Source organism: Mesoplodon mirus, assembly GCF_964341445.2.
Source record: "Mesoplodon mirus genome assembly, chromosome: 3".
In the NCBI taxonomy this organism is placed as follows: Eukaryota; Metazoa; Chordata; class Mammalia; order Artiodactyla; family Ziphiidae; genus Mesoplodon; species Mesoplodon mirus.
Window position 1 is genome coordinate 169,435,671 of NC_138978.1, and position 18,215 is coordinate 169,453,885.

General features: G+C 37.5%; 1 protein-coding gene across 4 annotated transcripts in view; it reads right to left on the minus strand.

The window, feature by feature from the left end:
• Positions 1-5,262: 5,262 nt before the first annotated feature.
• The window catches only part of SUCO (SUN domain containing ossification factor), a 74,379-nt gene continuing 61,426 nt past the window's right edge, over positions 5,263-18,215 (minus strand). For all 4 annotated transcript variants that reach the window (XM_082612945.1, XM_082612944.1, XM_082612942.1 and 1 more), the window contains 4 exons: positions 16,540-16,694; positions 15,856-15,947; positions 8,299-8,354; positions 5,263-7,289 (listed from right to left, as the gene is read on the minus strand). In XM_082612945.1, coding sequence (XP_082469071.1) covers positions 6,846-7,289; positions 8,299-8,354; positions 15,856-15,947; positions 16,540-16,694 — 747 coding nt within the window. In that variant the 3' untranslated portion in view covers positions 5,263-6,845. The remainder of the gene's footprint in view (positions 7,290-8,298; positions 8,355-15,855; positions 15,948-16,539; positions 16,695-18,215) is intronic.

Consider the following 18,215-nt stretch of genomic DNA (forward strand, 5'->3'; position numbering starts at 1 on the left):
GGCTTCTTCTTTGTCTTTGGATGTGAAGTATCTTTTCTGGTGGGTTTCAGTTTTTTTTGTCAATGGTTATTAAGCTGTTAGTTGTGGTTTTGGTGTTTTAGTGAGAGGAGGTGAGTTCACGTCCTTCTACCCCTGCCATCTTGTCTGGAATCAAGGGGCTGCTTTTAGTTTGCATGATTGTTGCCTCTTTCCACAGTGTGTGCTGGTTCTTATCCTCTTGATATGACGTGTGCAGGCATGGTGGCCTGTGCACACTCCTGGTATGGCAGGGGCATTGATCGGCACCCGCTCCCGGGTCTCCCAGTGGCAGCAGTGGCCCATGCAGCCCCAGGACAGTAGGGGCAGCAGATGGCACCTGCTCTTGTGTCTCTTAGCGGCAGCAACAGCCCACCTACTTGCAGGACAGTAGGAACAGCAATTGGTGCCTGCTTATAGCCTGCGCGTGCTCCCCATATGGTGGGGGCAGCAATCGGTGCCCACCCGCGGGTCTCACAGTGGTGGTGGCAAGCTGTGCAACTCCCCCCAGCAGGACAGCAAGTGGCACCTGCTTGCAGGTCCCCTAGCTGTGGCAGGGGCCCATGTCTGTCTCTGGAGCCCAAGATGGTGGCAGCAGCTTGCACCTGCCCCCAGAACTCATGTAAATGGTGCCTTGTTGCCTGAGAGCCCACAGGTAGGAAAAGAAGCTCCTATGGCAGTCCTGCCCGTCTTCTCAGGTGCCCCCCAGCAGTGGTGTTTTGCCTCTTGGCAGGCCCAGGCCTCTTCTGAGTGCACACTCAGTTGTCACTCTCCAACCTTTTCAGGCTGTCTCCATGCAGCTAACCCTGGTCCTATCCCTGGGTCTGACATCTGAAGCTCGAGCTTCAGCACCCAGCCCTGCCCACACCAGCTGACAAGTGTCCCAGGCTGGGGAGCACAGGGCAGAGGTACTGACCATCTGTGCAGGTCCTTCCACAAACTGGTTGCCGCACTCTCCTCCGAGGCTCTAAGGCTCCCCCTCCATCCAGGCTGATCTCCCCACCATTGAGGGGATTTCCCATGGTGGGGGAACTTTTCCTCCTTCACATCTCCCTCCCTGGGGTGCAGGTCCTGTACCAATTCCTTCTTTTTCTCTCTCTCTCTCTTTTCTTTTGTCCTACCTGGTTACATGGAGGTTTTCTTGCCCTTTTGGAAGTCTGAGGTCTTCTGCCAGCATTCAGTAGATGCTCTGTGTGAATCGCTCCACTTGTAGATGTGTTTTTGCTGTATCTGTGGGAGGAGGTAAGCTCCACATTCTACTGCCCCACCATCTTGATTCCTCTTCCATTGCTGTTGACTTTTAAGGGTGTTGAGTTGAAATGGTAAAAGGGAAGTCCATCTTTCAGCCATTCTTGGAAGTCAAGGACAAAGATAGGAAGCATTGCCTTTGCCCTAATGAAGAATAAGGTGCATTTGAAAATATTTTGAGTGTCATTTTTTCCCCTCCCCTATAGGAAAGAGAACTTTCTTTTGAGTGAAAGAAAAGTGATTTGGGAGTGGGACAAGAAAGACCAGGGTGTAAAGGGAGCTTAAGAAAGCCATCATTGTTTTATTGTTTTAGGGCATGTCTCATGACTGTTGCATGGTTTTGTTTTTAAGGAAGCCCGTTTGGTTTTGTGGTTAGGCAAACCTGCTTTCTTGAGTGATCATTAACTTACAGGGGTCTCCCATACTTTTTTTACTTATGTTCCCTTAGTGGGATTATCTATTTAATCACCTACTTTTTCCCTTTACTCTGTTCTTATCAGTATGACCAATGGACTGTAGGATTTGGTGAAATCGAAGAATTGTTAGAGTTAGGGTGTGGGGGGCATGAGCTAGAAAAATAGGAGGTGGTGGTCAGAGTTGGGTGCTTGAAATTGGTATTAAGGATTATGGATATTGACAGTGACAAACACTAGGATTTAATCATGGGAGTAAGTGGCTGATACAGGCTGGAGAACAAGATCTTAGGGGAAAGAAGGCAAAGAAGTGAGAAACGAGAAAAAATAATGTAGACATTGAAATCAAGGATTATGACAGAAATAGTATTAGAATGACAGTGACCCCATGAATGAAGATGAGAGAGGGTGAGAGAAAATAGGGGTTCACTTGCAACAAGGAGAAAGAGTAGATGATAGAGTTTGTCAATATAAGATACAAAGTGAGGCATTTTAGGCACTGAAGATTAAGGAGACCATCTATTCTACCTCTAGGTCGAGTGGTATGAGGCAGTCAGGAAGAAAAAAAGTGACCTGGAAAGGATTCAAGGAAAGTAGTTTCAATTAGAATAAGGAAGTGAAGAGAAGGTTGAAAGAAGTTAAAGATTTAGGAAATTTTACTGATGACTGATTTTTGAGTTCAAAATCAGAGGGCACAGGGGAAGTGATTTTAGGCGTTGGTGAAGGAATATGAGTCCAGAAAGAAGGATGTGAAGAGCCATATGGGGTTTCTTGTGGTGATAAAATTAATAGGAATCAAAGGCATATGAAATTTGCCTTAATGGTTTTGAGGCATAAAATTGTGTCAAGGCCTTATAACAAGGGGTTGCAAGGTCTTTTCAGGGGCCCTGCAGAGATCTGGAGTGACTTACTGATGCCTGCGATGGAAGCACTGAGGGTGGAATCTTACTCAGAGCACATCCGGCTCAAAGCTCCCTGCTGACCCTGCTAATGGATGGTGGTTGTAGACTGAGGCTGGAGATGACAGTCTTACACCTGCTGGTTGATGCTCAGAGACAAAGGGATGAGATCTCACTCTGAGCATCAAAACATTAATAGCTAACATTGTGTATACTACATGCTAGGCACATGATAGTTTTACATGTATAAGCATGACTGATCTTCAGAACAATTATCTGAAATAGGTGCTGTTACACATATGTACAGGTGAGAAATCTGTTGCTTAATGAGATTATGACTGATTGTGATTTTGTCTAATGCCAAACTCAAGAGATAGAGAACAAATATGAAACTAGGCAGTCTGATTTAAACACCTGCTCTTAAGTGGGATAGTACACCACCTACATGGGGAACTATTTTAAACCATTCTGGGTGTAAAACTTGGTTTTTATCCCTTATAAACTTAAAAGTCACAAATGCTTCTGTTTGCTCAAAAAGACTTATTTTACAAGTTTTATAACAGAAGGTATTTGTTTGGGTTTTCAATATCTGATTTGTCATAAAAATGGAATGCAAAGTTGGTAGTCTAGGGTGTATGACCTTACAAATGCAAGTGATGAACTCTGTTGTAAACAAATATTCTAAAGATTAATTTTGAAAGTAATAGACTAAGTGGAGTATAGTGCAGTGGAGTATATAATACATGTTCCAATAGGATTTTTTTTAATGTCTTAATGTCATATAAATGAATACTTGTGGGTTGGGATAAAATTTATAGTGACAGTGTTGATACATCACTAGAAAAGCTCTTAATAGCCACTTTGGTAGCCCAGACACTAAAACTGGAATGATTCAGAGAAAATAAGTATGGCCCTTACACAAGGAAGACATGCAAAGTCATAAAGCAATCTGTACATTTTAAAAGAAACTAAACAATGAAACCAAGTGAAACTTGACTGGCCCTTGGTAAAGAAAGAAGGAAAGGAAAAGGAAGGAAAGAGTATGCATGTGGGCCTGTGGAGAAATCTGATCATGGAGTGTGTATTAGATATTAGGGAATTACTGACTCTCAGGTGTGATACTAGTATTATGGTCATGTAGGTGAATGTTCTTATTCTTAGAAAACACATGCGTTAAGTATTTAGGGGTTAAGGGCATGATATCTTTTAACTTTCAAGTGCCTCACCCAAAAAATGTGTTTAATATGTGTGTATGTATATATAAAAAGAAAACTACAAATGCTAATTGTTGAACCTGGGTAACGGTGCATGGGAATTCACGTTTTCTATGGATTTGAAATTTCTCAAGTTAAAAAGTTGGGGAAAAGCATGAGGTTTTTGTTTTTTTTTAAGATGTTGGGGGTAAGGAGTTTATTAACTTATTTATTTATGTTTGCTGTGTTGGGTCTTCATTTCTGTGCGAGGGCTTTCTCTAGTTGTGGCAAGCGGGGGCCACTCTTCATCACGGTGCACAGGCCTCTCGTTGCGGAGCACAGGCTCCAGACGCGCAGGCTCAGTAGTTGTGGCTCACGGGCCTAGCTGCTCCGCGGCATGTGGGATCTTCCCAGACCAGGGCTCGAACCTGTGTCCCCTGCATTAGCAGGCAGATTCTCAACCACTGTGCCACCAGGGAAGCCCAAGCATGAGGTTTTTAAGTAACTCTGTTCTATGAAATAGAGAGTTAAAACATATTTCTAAATAGATATGTTGCTTATTATACTGTGATCTTAAATTTGTTCAACCAGGTTAACAAATATAAGTTTATATCTACTTCATATTCATGCCAACAAGTTTATATATTCACACTGGGGACACATCAAAAACTGTCAAATCAGTAAGTGGCAAAATAAGCACAGTAACTGGAGATACAGAGTTGAAAACAGTTGCTGCTGGGGAGCAAGAAACCCTTGATGGGGGAAAGGCTGGGGTGTAGGGAATGTGTAGTGGTAGAGAATAGAGGACAGCTGTCCTTCTGTGCAAAGCTTACCTTATAAAACAATTTCATTCCTCAAATTATATAACTCTATTTCAAAAAATCCAATTAAAAGAACTGCTTTACTTTGTGTTCTTGCTCTTACAGATCCCTTCGTTTCTTCTTATTTCTTACTGTTTTAATGCTTTACTTAATATTAGAAGAAACAAAATAAAGTTGACTACCAAGGAACATTGAAAGCCTATTACATACACACACACACACACACACACACACACACACACACACGTGTACAGCTTTTGCTTCTCACCAGGCACAAATCTATTATTGGCAAGAATTTTCATTTTTTTCCCCTCATGTAAGTATAATCTCAGAGAGGAAAAATAAACCCCAAATTGTAAAATGTTATGCTACGTTATATATGGAAAAAATTAACAATTAGTAGTCTTAAAGATGGCACCTAATAAGAGAAAAGCACATAAACATAGTCTACTAAATATTCAAAACTCTCATTTCAGTGTTTGAAATGGTGAAATTCTGACTGTATAGGGAACAAAATGTTTCTGTCAAAGTTCAATCAGTTTGTAGTTGGCTGAAATGTGATCAATTATTTAACAGGATGCTGCTGTATTTAACTTTAAAAGTGGCAAAAACAAATCTGTTCAGAGTAACAAGTTTGGAAAAGTTCTCCTTCAAAGAACAGAAGAGCCAGTAATTAATAAAGACAAGTGTTCAGATTTATTTGGAAATTCACAGTTTCTAATGGCACTACAGCTCTGTAGTTATATATTGAAAGTCTTCTTTCCACAACCCTGGATGCTGCACACAGATGGTGTAACTTCCCACTCTACCTCTGCTCTCATCTGGACCTCTTTTTCAATGGGTTTCTATACAATCAGGCCCTCTTGCTCTGAATGGCTAACTAACTGTACAGATTGGAAAACAATTTTAAATCATCTAAAACATACTGTTAACCTAAAGCAGCAACTTAAACAAAAGAGGCTTTAAATAAGTCACATTACAACCAATACCCCCAGAAAGGTATTAGACAAGTTTAAAAAGTTACTACTAAAAGTGCTCAATAACTTAAATCTTACAACACAAAACGGTCAATTCTCTCCCTTTCAAAAAGAAACTTTCCACTTTCACTCATTACTGTACAAACACATACTTAGAAATCATTTGATTCAAATACAGTCACTGCCAACTATTTTTAAAGAAAAAAGATGAAGACAAACACACTGACATCACACATGTATATCTCTGCACATTTGTAGCCAATACAAAGCAAACATCAAGGAATAATAATCCCTTTAGACTTGACCAATTAGACGAGGCTTGACAAACTCACTAGCTGGTTCTGTGCATACATACATAGGCAGTGATTATGAGACCTGGACTCATTTGACAAACCTTTGAATTTTCCATTTGTAAGAGAAAACAGTGATCTGAAAGTTGGGAGGATTAGTGCTTATTGTGAATGTTGAAAATGTAATGTAGCTAAAGAAAACCCTTAAAAGTGGCTAAATGTGTTTAAAAGGTGAGTTTATAAAACAATTATTTGCAAATACTAGTTATCTGCAAGAAAAGATCCTGTCCTTTTTTTTTCTTCCCCTTCTCATTGAATTAGTAACCAAAGAAAACTAGTGTAAGTTAAATGAAAATAACATCAAAAGCATCACCACTTACCTAAAAGAAGAGATGTAAAAATTCCATCAAGCGTCTGTTTCAAGTGAGTTTGCTAAACAGAGGTCTAGTTGGCCAAGTCTTTAGGATCTTTATACTGTCTTTACTGATCTTTACTGAACTCCAGGCGCAGATCACATTAAAGCCTTGTAGTGTTTGCAGCTTCAAAAAACTAACAAAGTTATGAAAGAAATCAAATGACAGGAAAAGTTCTCCCTCCTCTTCCAGTGGCATTATAAATAGACAAAAGGCACATAAATATGGGAAGGTGCAAGAAATAGGAACAAAGCTAAAGGAAGAGGTTTAGGCTTTCATTCCTATCCCACCCAAGGAACTGGGCTTCCAAATTACTTTTGTCCCAGTAATTAATCTGTGAAAAAAATCTTTATAAAATGTCTACCATTGTCCTTGTAGGAAGTGATCAGCCTTGTAAAACTGCAGCTCATTAACCAAGATGGACACAATCCCACCTACTTTTTAAAAAGGCAGGAATCATATTTCTGAATACTTTTCCCAGTAATATTTTCTCCCTCCCCCAAACCCTTCAAATACCACAGACTGTTCTTCAAAGAACAACAACAAAAGTCTCCAGTATGAAAAGTTCGGTTAATTTTAAATATGTCCCGAGACTGCTGTGACACCAAGTGTTCCCACGGTGATCTCTTTGTTTCCTTTGATTATGTCATGCAGGCTTGGCAATGATCCTGACTTAGTCTGTATGAGAGTTTTTATCAATTTTCCTTGGTCTTGGACTTTAGACCGCCTTCGTTTCAAAGCCCTCTTCTCAGTTTTTGTCTTTTGGGACTGTCCATTGCACAGACTTGTGCAAGCTGAAATGCCACAAAAATAAGACTCTTCTGACTGTGATGAAGTTTCTGAGCTTCCTTCAGACGGAGGACCCTTATAAGAAGAGTGATAAACTTCTCCCATATTAGAAAAATCTCTCTGGTTCGTAAAAGGCTTTCTTCCTTTTATGTCGCCATTGGCTATAGGGTGCAATGGATGTGCTGGCTTTATGGTCTCAATTTTTTCAGTTTTGTACTTGCAGCGTTTCTTCTATAACACAAGGAAAAGAAAGGGTAGGAATTAGACCTCCAATAGTTACCTAACCAAATTCAGAGAGCTGAGCTACTGGAGTAAAGTGCCATCTCCTGGTGGAAAGTAAAAGAGTATTATAAATAGCAAAACATACTGTTATGTTCTGTACAGATACCATAACTACCTTTTCATTTTGTAAATACTACTCAGTCAAACTCTTTACTTATCTGCCACCTCTGAATATAGATTAGGGGGCAATAACTAAAATCTGAATGCCTATTATGTGCCAGACATCATTCTAGTTGCTTTCATGTGTACCTTACTTGCCAACCCTGAAAGGTGAGTATCCATATTTTGTCTCTGGTTACCAAATGAGAAAACCAAGGTTCACAGGTTTGATTCCTTCCCCAAGTTACAAGGTAGTAAGTTCTAATGGCCAAGTTCTTTCACCTAGAGACAATTACCTCTAATCAAAATGAGTACAACTTACTTTAAGAGGCAAAATGGAAAAAGCACATACTTTGTAACCAAAAAAGCCTAAGTACAGTCTGATATTTAATGAGTCATTTAAAGAAGATACAAACTCTGAGTTTCAGTGTTCTCACTTAAAAAATGGGGAGAGTATCGTCTTCAGGTTGATGTGAGGATTACAGGAATAGCACACACACTGAGTCATTCTTTATTATCAGTGCATGTCAGACAATCAGCCAGGGGTCAGCAAGTTTTTTCTGTAAAAGCCAGATAGTAAATATTTTAGGCTTTTCAGGTCACATACTTTCTCTCTTGCATATTTTTTATTTTACAACCCTTTAAAAATGGCTTCAGGCCCGTAAAAAACAGGCCACAGGCCATATATAGCCTATGGGTCATAGTTTGGTGACCCCTGTAAACATTTACATCATTATCACGATTGAAAATAAACAGTAAGTTTAAGGACCACTTAAAGGTTATATTAAAACTTTCAACCTATTTCTTCATCTACACCCACATAACACACCAATATACTTTAAAGGAAACAAAACATTACCTTTTTTTCTGGAGAGAACTTGAGGGGTTCTACAATGTACAGATCATTTGGGTCTACTATAAGTAAGAAAAAAAGCAGACGTAAAATGTAGATTATACTATGATTAAATACTATAAATATTATATTATCCCTTTATGATTATTTTCTTAACAGAACCAATGAATTTATATATTTATGCACTTGAAATTAGTAAGCCAAAAGCAATAAGTTAGGAGAGGGCACCAATCTTATTTTGGGCTTGATTGATCATCATCAAATAACTTAAGTTTTTAACTTACTGTGTTGGCTATCAGCTATCAGCCATCACAGTAAGGATCCTTGTTTGGGCCAGCTCTACCCTCTTACGTGATGAGAAAAATCACATTCCAGGTAAGCTAATACCAAACCTACAGATCATCTGAATATTTTTCCAGAAGACTATACTCTGTACTGTGTTGCAAATATGGGTTAACTATGTGCAACAAGCAGTTGTGACTGTATGAAAGCCAGTTAAAGGAACATACAAAAAGAGGTCTAAGAAGTTTTTTCTAATTGTTTATTACTATTATTTACTGCGATCAAAACTATGATTTATTGTGATCAAAACTATGAACTCCAAAATCTTAAAATAGCTTGAATATGCAGTATCAGCGATCAAGCAATAATGAATGAACACTCTGGCATGGTGAGTAAATTAGAAATACTGGCCTTAGGTTGCTGAAATTTCATTACTTTAAGCACATTCACGTCAGCTCTATGCCACCCCCACCCTGACAAGATAAACAAGCATATAAAAGAGGTGCTCTGAGACTTCAGTCCTATTCAACCCACTAAAAGTAAATGATTTATAGTCTGATGCAGGCAGAAGTTTATAAGTAGCAAACTCAGTATAAAAGTTCATGTACCAGAAATTAACTAATAACATGATTCAACGAATTATAATTTTTTACATTGTCTCAGAAATTTGTTGAGAAAGTCATCAACTATATAAAAATATCCAAAGATTCCTTTAAATAGTCATTTCTATCAGATTACTAATTTCATTCAAATTGCTTTTTTAAAAAACATGACATCTACTTCTAGGAATGGTTGTTAATGGTTTTCAGATCAACCTCAAGCAATTAAATATGAATTTTTAAAAAAATCACTAACAGCACTGAAGGGCTGTCAAGACTAAGTAAGTAATCCCAGGCCACAATTGAAGGAAAAGTAGGAACCCAGACAGTCAAGTGGAACACAGAAGTCATTTCTGTCCTGAGAGCTTGCTGCTACTGCCTAGCATCATGAGAGAGAATCATACTACATATTACTAGCCTGGGAAACGTCAAAATTCAAAGCACAATTTTAACTGAATGCATATTGCTTTCACACGTTGTGAAGTTGAAAAATTAAGTCAAACCATCATAAGTTGGGGACCACCTGTACATTATACTCCCCTTTCAACAAAAAATTACAAGGCATTTAAAACAGGGCAAACACAGTTTGAAAAGACTAAACGTGCATTAGAACCAGTTAGATATGGAAGGAATGCTTAAATTATTGGATCAGGAATTTTTAAAAACCATGATTAATACTAAGGACTTACTTAAGTGGAAAAAAGTAGATAACATGCAAGAACAGATAGATAATGTAAGCAGAAAAATTCTAAAAAGGAATTAAAAAGAAATGCTAGAGATCAAACACAGTAACAGAAATGAAGAATGCCTCTGATGGGTTTATTAGTAGACTGAACACAGCTGAGCAAAGAATAACTGAGGCTGAGGATATGACAATAGAAATTTCCAAAACTAAAAAGTAAAGAGAAAAATGAATTTTAAAAAAATGAACAGAAACCCGAAAACCACGGGACAACTACAAAAGGTGTAACATTATGTGTAATGAGAATACAGAAAGACAAGAGTAGGAGAATGGAACAGAAGGAATATTGTAAGTAATAATGACAGAATTTCCCCAAATTAATGTCTGATAGTAACCACAGATCCAGGAAACTCAGAATACCAAGAAGGACAAATGCCAAAATTACTACACCCAGGCATTTCATATACAAACTACAAAAAATCAAAGATGCAAGCTAAAATTGACGAATTGTTGCCAATAGACCTGCTTTTGCAAGAAATGTTAAAAGTAGTTCTTCAGAAAGGAAAATAATACAGGTCAGAAACTCCGATCTGCATAAAAAAAGGAAGAGTATCAGAGAACGAGTAAGTGAAGGTAAGATAAAAACTTTTCTTATTCTTAATCCATAACATAACAACTTGTTCAAAACAATAATAGCAACAATGTATTTGGGTATGCTTACATAACTATACATGCTTATATAGAAGTAAAAAGAATGACAGAATATACATGCTTATATAGAAGTAAAAAGAATGACAGAAATGATATAAGGGATTGAAGGGAGGAATTAGGAATATTTTTTTATTATAAAATATTCATACTACCTGGAAAGTAGTATAGTGTGATTTGAAAGGGGACTTGTGGGACATCCCTGGTGATGCAGTGGTTAAGAATCCGCCTGCCAATGCAGGGGACACAGGTTCGAGCGCCCTGGTCTGGGAAGATCCCACCTGCCGTGGAGCAACTGAGCCCATTGCCACAACTACTGAGCCCGCGTGCTGCAACTACTGAAGCCCGCATGCCTAGAGCCTGTGCTCTGCAACTAGAGAAGCCACCACAATGAGAAGCCCGCGCACTGCAACGAAGAGCAGCCCCTGCTTGCTGCAACTAGACAAAGCCTGTGCGCAGCCACAAAAGATCCCACGTGCCACAACTAAGACCCAATGCAGCCATAAATAAATATTTTAAAAAAAGACTCCACGTAAAATAGGTTGTCTCAAGAGTGAAATAGATATCTACATGAAATAAGGTATCTGCAACATTTAACCAACTAACAATTGGAATCCAAATCTTAAAGATAACTATAAACAAGTATGAAAGAGAGAAACAACCCAGTAAAAGAACAGGCAAAAACCTTTAATGCCCAGGAAAGTCAAATGAATAAACGGCATAAGTAAAAATGCTCAGCCCCACTAGTAATCAGGTAATGCAAATTACAATTGCAATGAGGTTAAACACTTTAAAATTTGACAATTCTAAGTGCATGCTGGTAAAAACATAGAATGAAGGGAATTCTCATGGTACTGGTGGAAGGATAAACTGATATGACCACTTTGGAAAAGTTTGCCATTATCTTATAACTTGTAGATAAACATACCCTACAACCCAGCAATTTTACATCTAGATAATATTCCTAGAGAAACTCATGCAACTATGTGCCGGTATACAAACAAAGGGAATGTTTAGAGCAGCATTATCTGTAATAGCCCCAAACTGTAAACAACACATTACAATGGATCACTACATTGTGATTTAGTCAGTTACTGAAATACTATACAATATTGAAAATGAAGTATAATCGTATATGAACCTTACAAATAGAATGCTGAAAGAAAGAAGACAAAGAAGAGTATATATGGTATGATTCCATTTATCAAAAGCTCAAAACCAGGCAAAAATCAAATTATATTGTTGAGGAATCCAAACACTGATGGTAAAACTATTAAGAAAATGAAGAATATGACTATTTCAAAAGTCAAGATAGCTATCTCTACAGGAGCAATACCCAACGTGCTGGCCTTGTTCTATTTCTTGATCTGGGTGTTAGTTACACAGGTGTTCACTTTATAATTACTCTGCATGTTGTACATTTCAGTTTTGTGCACTTTTTTGTATTTCACTTATTTTATAATAAAAATGTCTTACAAAAATCAAAACAATTTTGGTCCACCTGGCTGGTAAACAAAAGTGAGAGATGTAAATCAAAGTATAAACTACAAAACACTGATGAAAGAAATTAAAGAAGGTACAAAAAAATGGAAAGACACCTCACATTCATGACTGGAGGACTTCATATTGTCAAGATGTCCATACTACCAAAACAATCTATAGATTAAGCATAATCCCTATCAAAATCCTAATAGCATTCTTTTGCTGAAATGCATCCTAAAATTCATATCAAATCCCAAGTGATCTTAAATAGGCAAAACAATTTTTAAAAAATAAAAACAGGACTCACACTGCCTGATTTCACAACACATCACAAAGTTACAGTAATCAAAACAGTGTGGTACTGGTATAAAGAGACATACAGACCAATGGAATAAAAAAAAGAGACCAGAAATAAATCCTCTCACAAATGGTCAAATAATCTTCAACAAGGGTGGCAAGACCACTCAATGGGGAATGAACGGTCTCTTCAACAAATAGTGCTGGGAAAACTGGATAGCCACATGCAAAAGAATGAAGTTGAACCCTTATCTTACATCATATACAAAAATTAACTGAAAGTGGATTAAGAACCTAAACATAAAACCTAAAACTATAAAATTCCTAGAAGAAAACACAGAAGGAAAACTTCATGACATTGGCCTTGGTAATGATTTCTTGGATGTGACATTTAAAGTACAAGGAACAAAAGCAAAAATAGACAAATGGGACTACATCAAACTTAAAAAATTTTTGTCCATCAAAGGACACAATCAAGAGTGAAAACGCAACCTACAAAATGGGAGAATATAGCTGCAAATCATGTATCTGATAAGGGATTGATATCCAGAATATATAGAACTCTTACAATTAAACAATAAAAAAAACCTGATTTAAAAATGAGCAAAGGAGTTGAATAGACATTTCTTCATAGATGATTTATAAATGGCCAACAAGCACATGAAAAGATGCTCAACATCACTAATCATCAGAGAAACACAAATCAAAAGCAAAATAAGATATCACCTCACATCCATTAGGATGGCTACTATCAAAAGAGAAAACAAGCACTGGTGAGGTTGTGGAGAAATCTGGAACCATTGTGTACTGCTGGTGGAACTGTAAAATGGTGCAACCACTATGACAAACACTGTAAAGTTTCTTCAAAATAGAACTACCATATGATCCAGCAATCCCATTTGTGTACACAGTTGACCCTTGAACAACATGGATTTGAACTGCATAAGTCAACTTAAACGTGGATTTTTTTTCAGCAGTAAATACTACAGTACTACACAATACGTGGTTGGCGGAATCTGCAGATCCAGAGCCTCAGATATGGAGGAACCACAGATATGGAGGGTCAACTATAAATTATACATGGATTTTCAACTGCACAGAGACTCAGTGCCCCTAACTCCAGCACTGTTCAAGGGTCAACTATATATCCAGAAGAACTGAAAGCAAGGTCTTAAAGATTTATTTGCACACTCATGTTCACAGCAGCATTATTTCACAATAGCCAAGAGGTAGAAGCAACCCAAATGCCCATCAACAGATGAATAAACAAAACATGATTATATCTGTACAACAGAATATTATTCAGTCTTAAAAAAAAAGAAAATCCTGTCACATGCTACAACATGGATGAAACTTGAGGACACTACGCTAAATGAAATAAGCCAGCCAGAGAAAGACAACTCATATAAGAGGAATCATATTATTTATCAAAATATTCAAATTCACAGAAACAGAAAAAACAATGAAGGTTACCAGGGGCTGGGAGGAGAGGAAAAAAGGGATTAGTTTAATGGATATAGAGTTTCAGATTTACAAAATGGAAAAGTTCTGGAGATCTGTTTCACATCATTGTGAATATACCTAACATTACTGAACTATACACTTAAAAAGTAAATTTTTAAGAGCAAATTAAATTTCAAGATGGTAAATTTTACATGTCTTTTACTACAGTAAGAAAACAAAATAAGACATGGACCCTATTCACTGAGCTTAGAATTAAAAATAAGGCAAGTACAGGATGGCTAAAATCAAAGTAGACTATGATAAATGCCTTAAGAAGAGATTTAATTCAAACAGGAGAAGAAATAAATGAATTAACAAACAGCAGAATCAGAATTAAAGCCAGTTTCCTGCCTACTGTACTCAACTTTTTTAACTGTAAAGATGAACCAAGATGACACAGTTGTTTAAAACAGAAGTAATTCTATTATCAGGCACAAAAGGCTATTCTGGCTTTGAAGAGTGACATAGAGAAAAGAAATAGTAAAATAGGATTTCAACTAATTTAAAATGAGACTAGAAATGCTGAGGAGAAACATCTCAACATATTTCTTAATCACACGAACACAGCTCAAATAAGTAATGCACATACACCCACCACAATGGCTAAAAGACCAACAATACTAAATGTTAATAGGGATATGGAACAAATGGAACTCTCAAAAAGAGCTGACGGGAGGGCAAATTCATACAACACTCTGCAAAACTGTGTGGCAGTATTTACTAAGGTGGAATATACACAATCTTATGATCCAGCAATCCCATTTCTAGGTATATACCCAACAGATGTGTGTTCATGTGTTCGCCAAAAGATATGTAATAGCCTCAAACTGAAATAATCCAATGTAAATGAATAATGTATGTTTGTATAATGGAATACTATACAGGAATAAGAGCAAACAAACTACAACTATACTCAATGACATGGTGAATCTCACAATATCAAAATATGTAGTGGCTATACTGAGAGGGGATGGGCAGTGTAGAGCACAAGGAAGTTTCTGGGGCGCTGGATAATGTTCTGCTTCTTAATCTGGGTGTTGGTCACACAGGTATGTTCAGTTTGTGAAAATCCACCAAGCTTCACATACGATAAGTACACTTTCCTGTACAAGTTATACTTCATTTAAAAAACTCAGTTATAAAAAGACACATCAGCCAAAAGAAGAACAAAAGAGAAAGAAAAAGGCAGGAACTAGGATGAAATTTACTAGTTGTAAGTAAACACACATGTAATGGATTAAGTCTGTAAAGTTTTGTGATAACAGTAAACCAGAGAATCTCAGGAATGATTGCTTAAATGACTGAATCAACTGAAACATGCTGCTCAGTTACTAAATCCTAAAGAAAGAGAATCCAATGATTATTAAGAAAGCACTAGTTGAAATATATCATTAATTTGGTTATTTTAATACTGCTATGAAGATAAGTCTCTCAATAAGCACTAATTACAGTACTAATTATAAAAAGTACTAATACAGGAAAACAACCACTCAGTACACACCCATTCATTTAAATTTAAGTATTCATTAAGTGTTAGACAATGGAATACTATTATAGACCCTGGGCTATGACAAAGAGAAAGACCTGATTTATTTTTCGGAAAGTGCCTCACAGACCTAAACTAGAGACAAAAGGGGTCCTACCTGTACAGGAAGAGAAGGCAGATAAGCACAGGATACTATGGGAGCACATTCAGGTTTTCCATATCTGCTGAACTTTCTCAAACACCCCTTTCTAAAAAGAAATACTTCTAAACAGGAGCATGTGCAAATAAGGCTACCAATGGCTAATTTCACTAAGCCCCCCACCCCACCCTCTGGGCTTTTAGGAACAAAGATAGATTTAAAGTGTGGAAACGGTAAAGTGGCTTTGACACTGCACAAACAAAGGCTACTTATACCCATGTTCTGTTGCAGATGGTCTCAAACACAACATTGACATTATGCTTCTGCTAGAAGGAAGCTAGATTCAGGTTTCTATACACATATTACATATCCACAAAAAATCTACCTTCTTTCCCAGTTAGTTGTAGAGACTTGGATCTGATGAGTGGGAATGAAGTTCTCCTTTTCAAACTCATATCATCATAGGAAGAGAAACACCTAACATTAAGAAAAAACAACATTGGGCACAATGAGTAAAATACATGTAATTTACTCCGTAGTTGGCGCTAGACAGACGCTAGAGAACTGTACATGCCACGTAGGACTAACCTCTAAAGTAACACTCCAGTTATTGGTAACACATGTAAAAAAATTTAAGGATCATTCTCTAAAAGGTATTGTATTAGAATACCTATTCTCCTCCTCCCCCTTTAAATTCCACATTGAAGCATCTTTCACAACCATTTCAAGGGTTTTTATGCACTTACTATCAGTGTTTTCTCTATTAGAGTCTATAGAACCTTCCAGGCATGCATAGGACCATCTCACTAGTTCCAATGATGTTTTTAACATTTTGGTTTCAAGATAACCATACGGGGAAAGAAATTATCTCAGTATCCTTTATCTGCTCAAATTTCTCAAAGGTATAAGAGGAACTGGACTTCCCTGGCGGTCCAGTGGTTAAGACACCATGTTTCCAATGCAAGGGGCATGGGTTCGATCCCTGGTCGGGGAAGTAAGATCCCACATGCTGCGCAGCATGGCCAAAAAATAAAAAAAAGAGGAAAACTGAAATATAATGCTGACTTACCTTTTAGGGCTTGGATACTGGTTACTTTTAGGAAGTTTTGAAATATAATCTCCATCAAATTGAGAAGTGTTTCGACAACGCTGCATACAAAGCATCAGTCCCAAGACAACACAGAGAACCAAAGATATGACAAGATAGCTTTGTCGATCTGAAACCTGAGATGAGAAGAGGGCTTAATAATAATAATAATAATTTGAAAACCATATTAGAAAAAAATACAGTGGGATCTAAAGTTCAAAGGACAAATCATTTTAAACATTTTTTTTCAGAGTGCTTCAAAACTGTAAATGCAGGGCATGCTCTTTGAAAATGTACCACAAAGGCAATGTTTTACTTTTTCTTCTCCCCCCCTCCATTCTTTAAAAATTTTCAAACCTATGGAAAAGTTTTAAAAATAGTATAATACAATGAATATAATATGCCTTTCACCAATCATTAACATGTTCTCCAATCATTAACATTTTGCCACATATGTTCCATTTTTTCATTTGTACTATCTTCTCCTTGGTGAGAAAAAAAAAAATCATGCTCCTTACCTATCTTTCCCACCTTACAAAACTAAATCACCAATTGCCCAGTGATTTAAGCCTGGGGATCACCCTTAATTCCTCATGTCCCACATCCAATCTTTCAGCAAGGCTTGTCTTTCTACCTCTAAAATATATCCTGAATTCAGCAACTTCACAATGTTCTCCACTTCTAAAATCCTAGTCCAAGCCAACATCACCTCACCCAGGCTACTGCAATTGCCTCTTTAATTGGTTTCCTCCCCACTTCCACTCTTGCTGGTCTCTAAGAGGCAATTCTCTATACAGCAACAAACAGGGAGTTTCTCAAAGTGTTTTCAATGAGATGATCCACGTTACTTCTTTACTGAATACTTTCAATGACTTGCAGTGATTAGAATAAAATTCAAACTCTATATTGCCTACAAAGGCCTATATGACCAGGTCTCTGCCAATTTCCTAAACTCATTTCTTACCCTTACTTCTCTCATTCACTCTGCTCCAGCCACACCAGCTTTCTTTCTGACCCCAAACACATTACACTGTTTCTAGTCACAGGCCCTTTGCCCTACTACTAACAGGTTTGTTCTGACCCCAGGCTCTGTGTGGATGCTAACTCCTCTTGAGCACTCAGTTCTAATGCCACCTCCTCAGGCAAGCCTTCCAGCATCACCGTAGCTAAAGCAGCAACACTTAAAGCACCACCCATCCACACACACAAGTTTCACTCTCTACCCCACTGTCCCTCATATATATTTACTGTATGTATTCCCTCTCTCCCCCAGGTGAGAGGGCCCTGTGAGGCTAGGGACTCTTCACTGCTGTATGCCCCAACCTAGAACTGGACAGCTCATGCTTCACACACACCGGTAGCTCAATAATTACTGCTTAAATCAATGAAAAATTTGTTTCATTAAGCAATTAATAAGCCTATTTGAACTGAAAATGAAGTATATATTGCAACTACCAATGGTTTACAAAAGGCCTAACAGAATTGCTTTATAACTAGGTTTTTAGGTTAAGACCTAAACTATGAAAGCCGTGTTTTCCAAAAGATTATGATAATTAATATATTTCCAAAACTTTAAAATGCCACTTTCTGGTGTTCTGAAAAAGTTCTTTATAAATGACAATCTTCTTCGATTAAAGTTCTTAGATATGAAGCCTGCC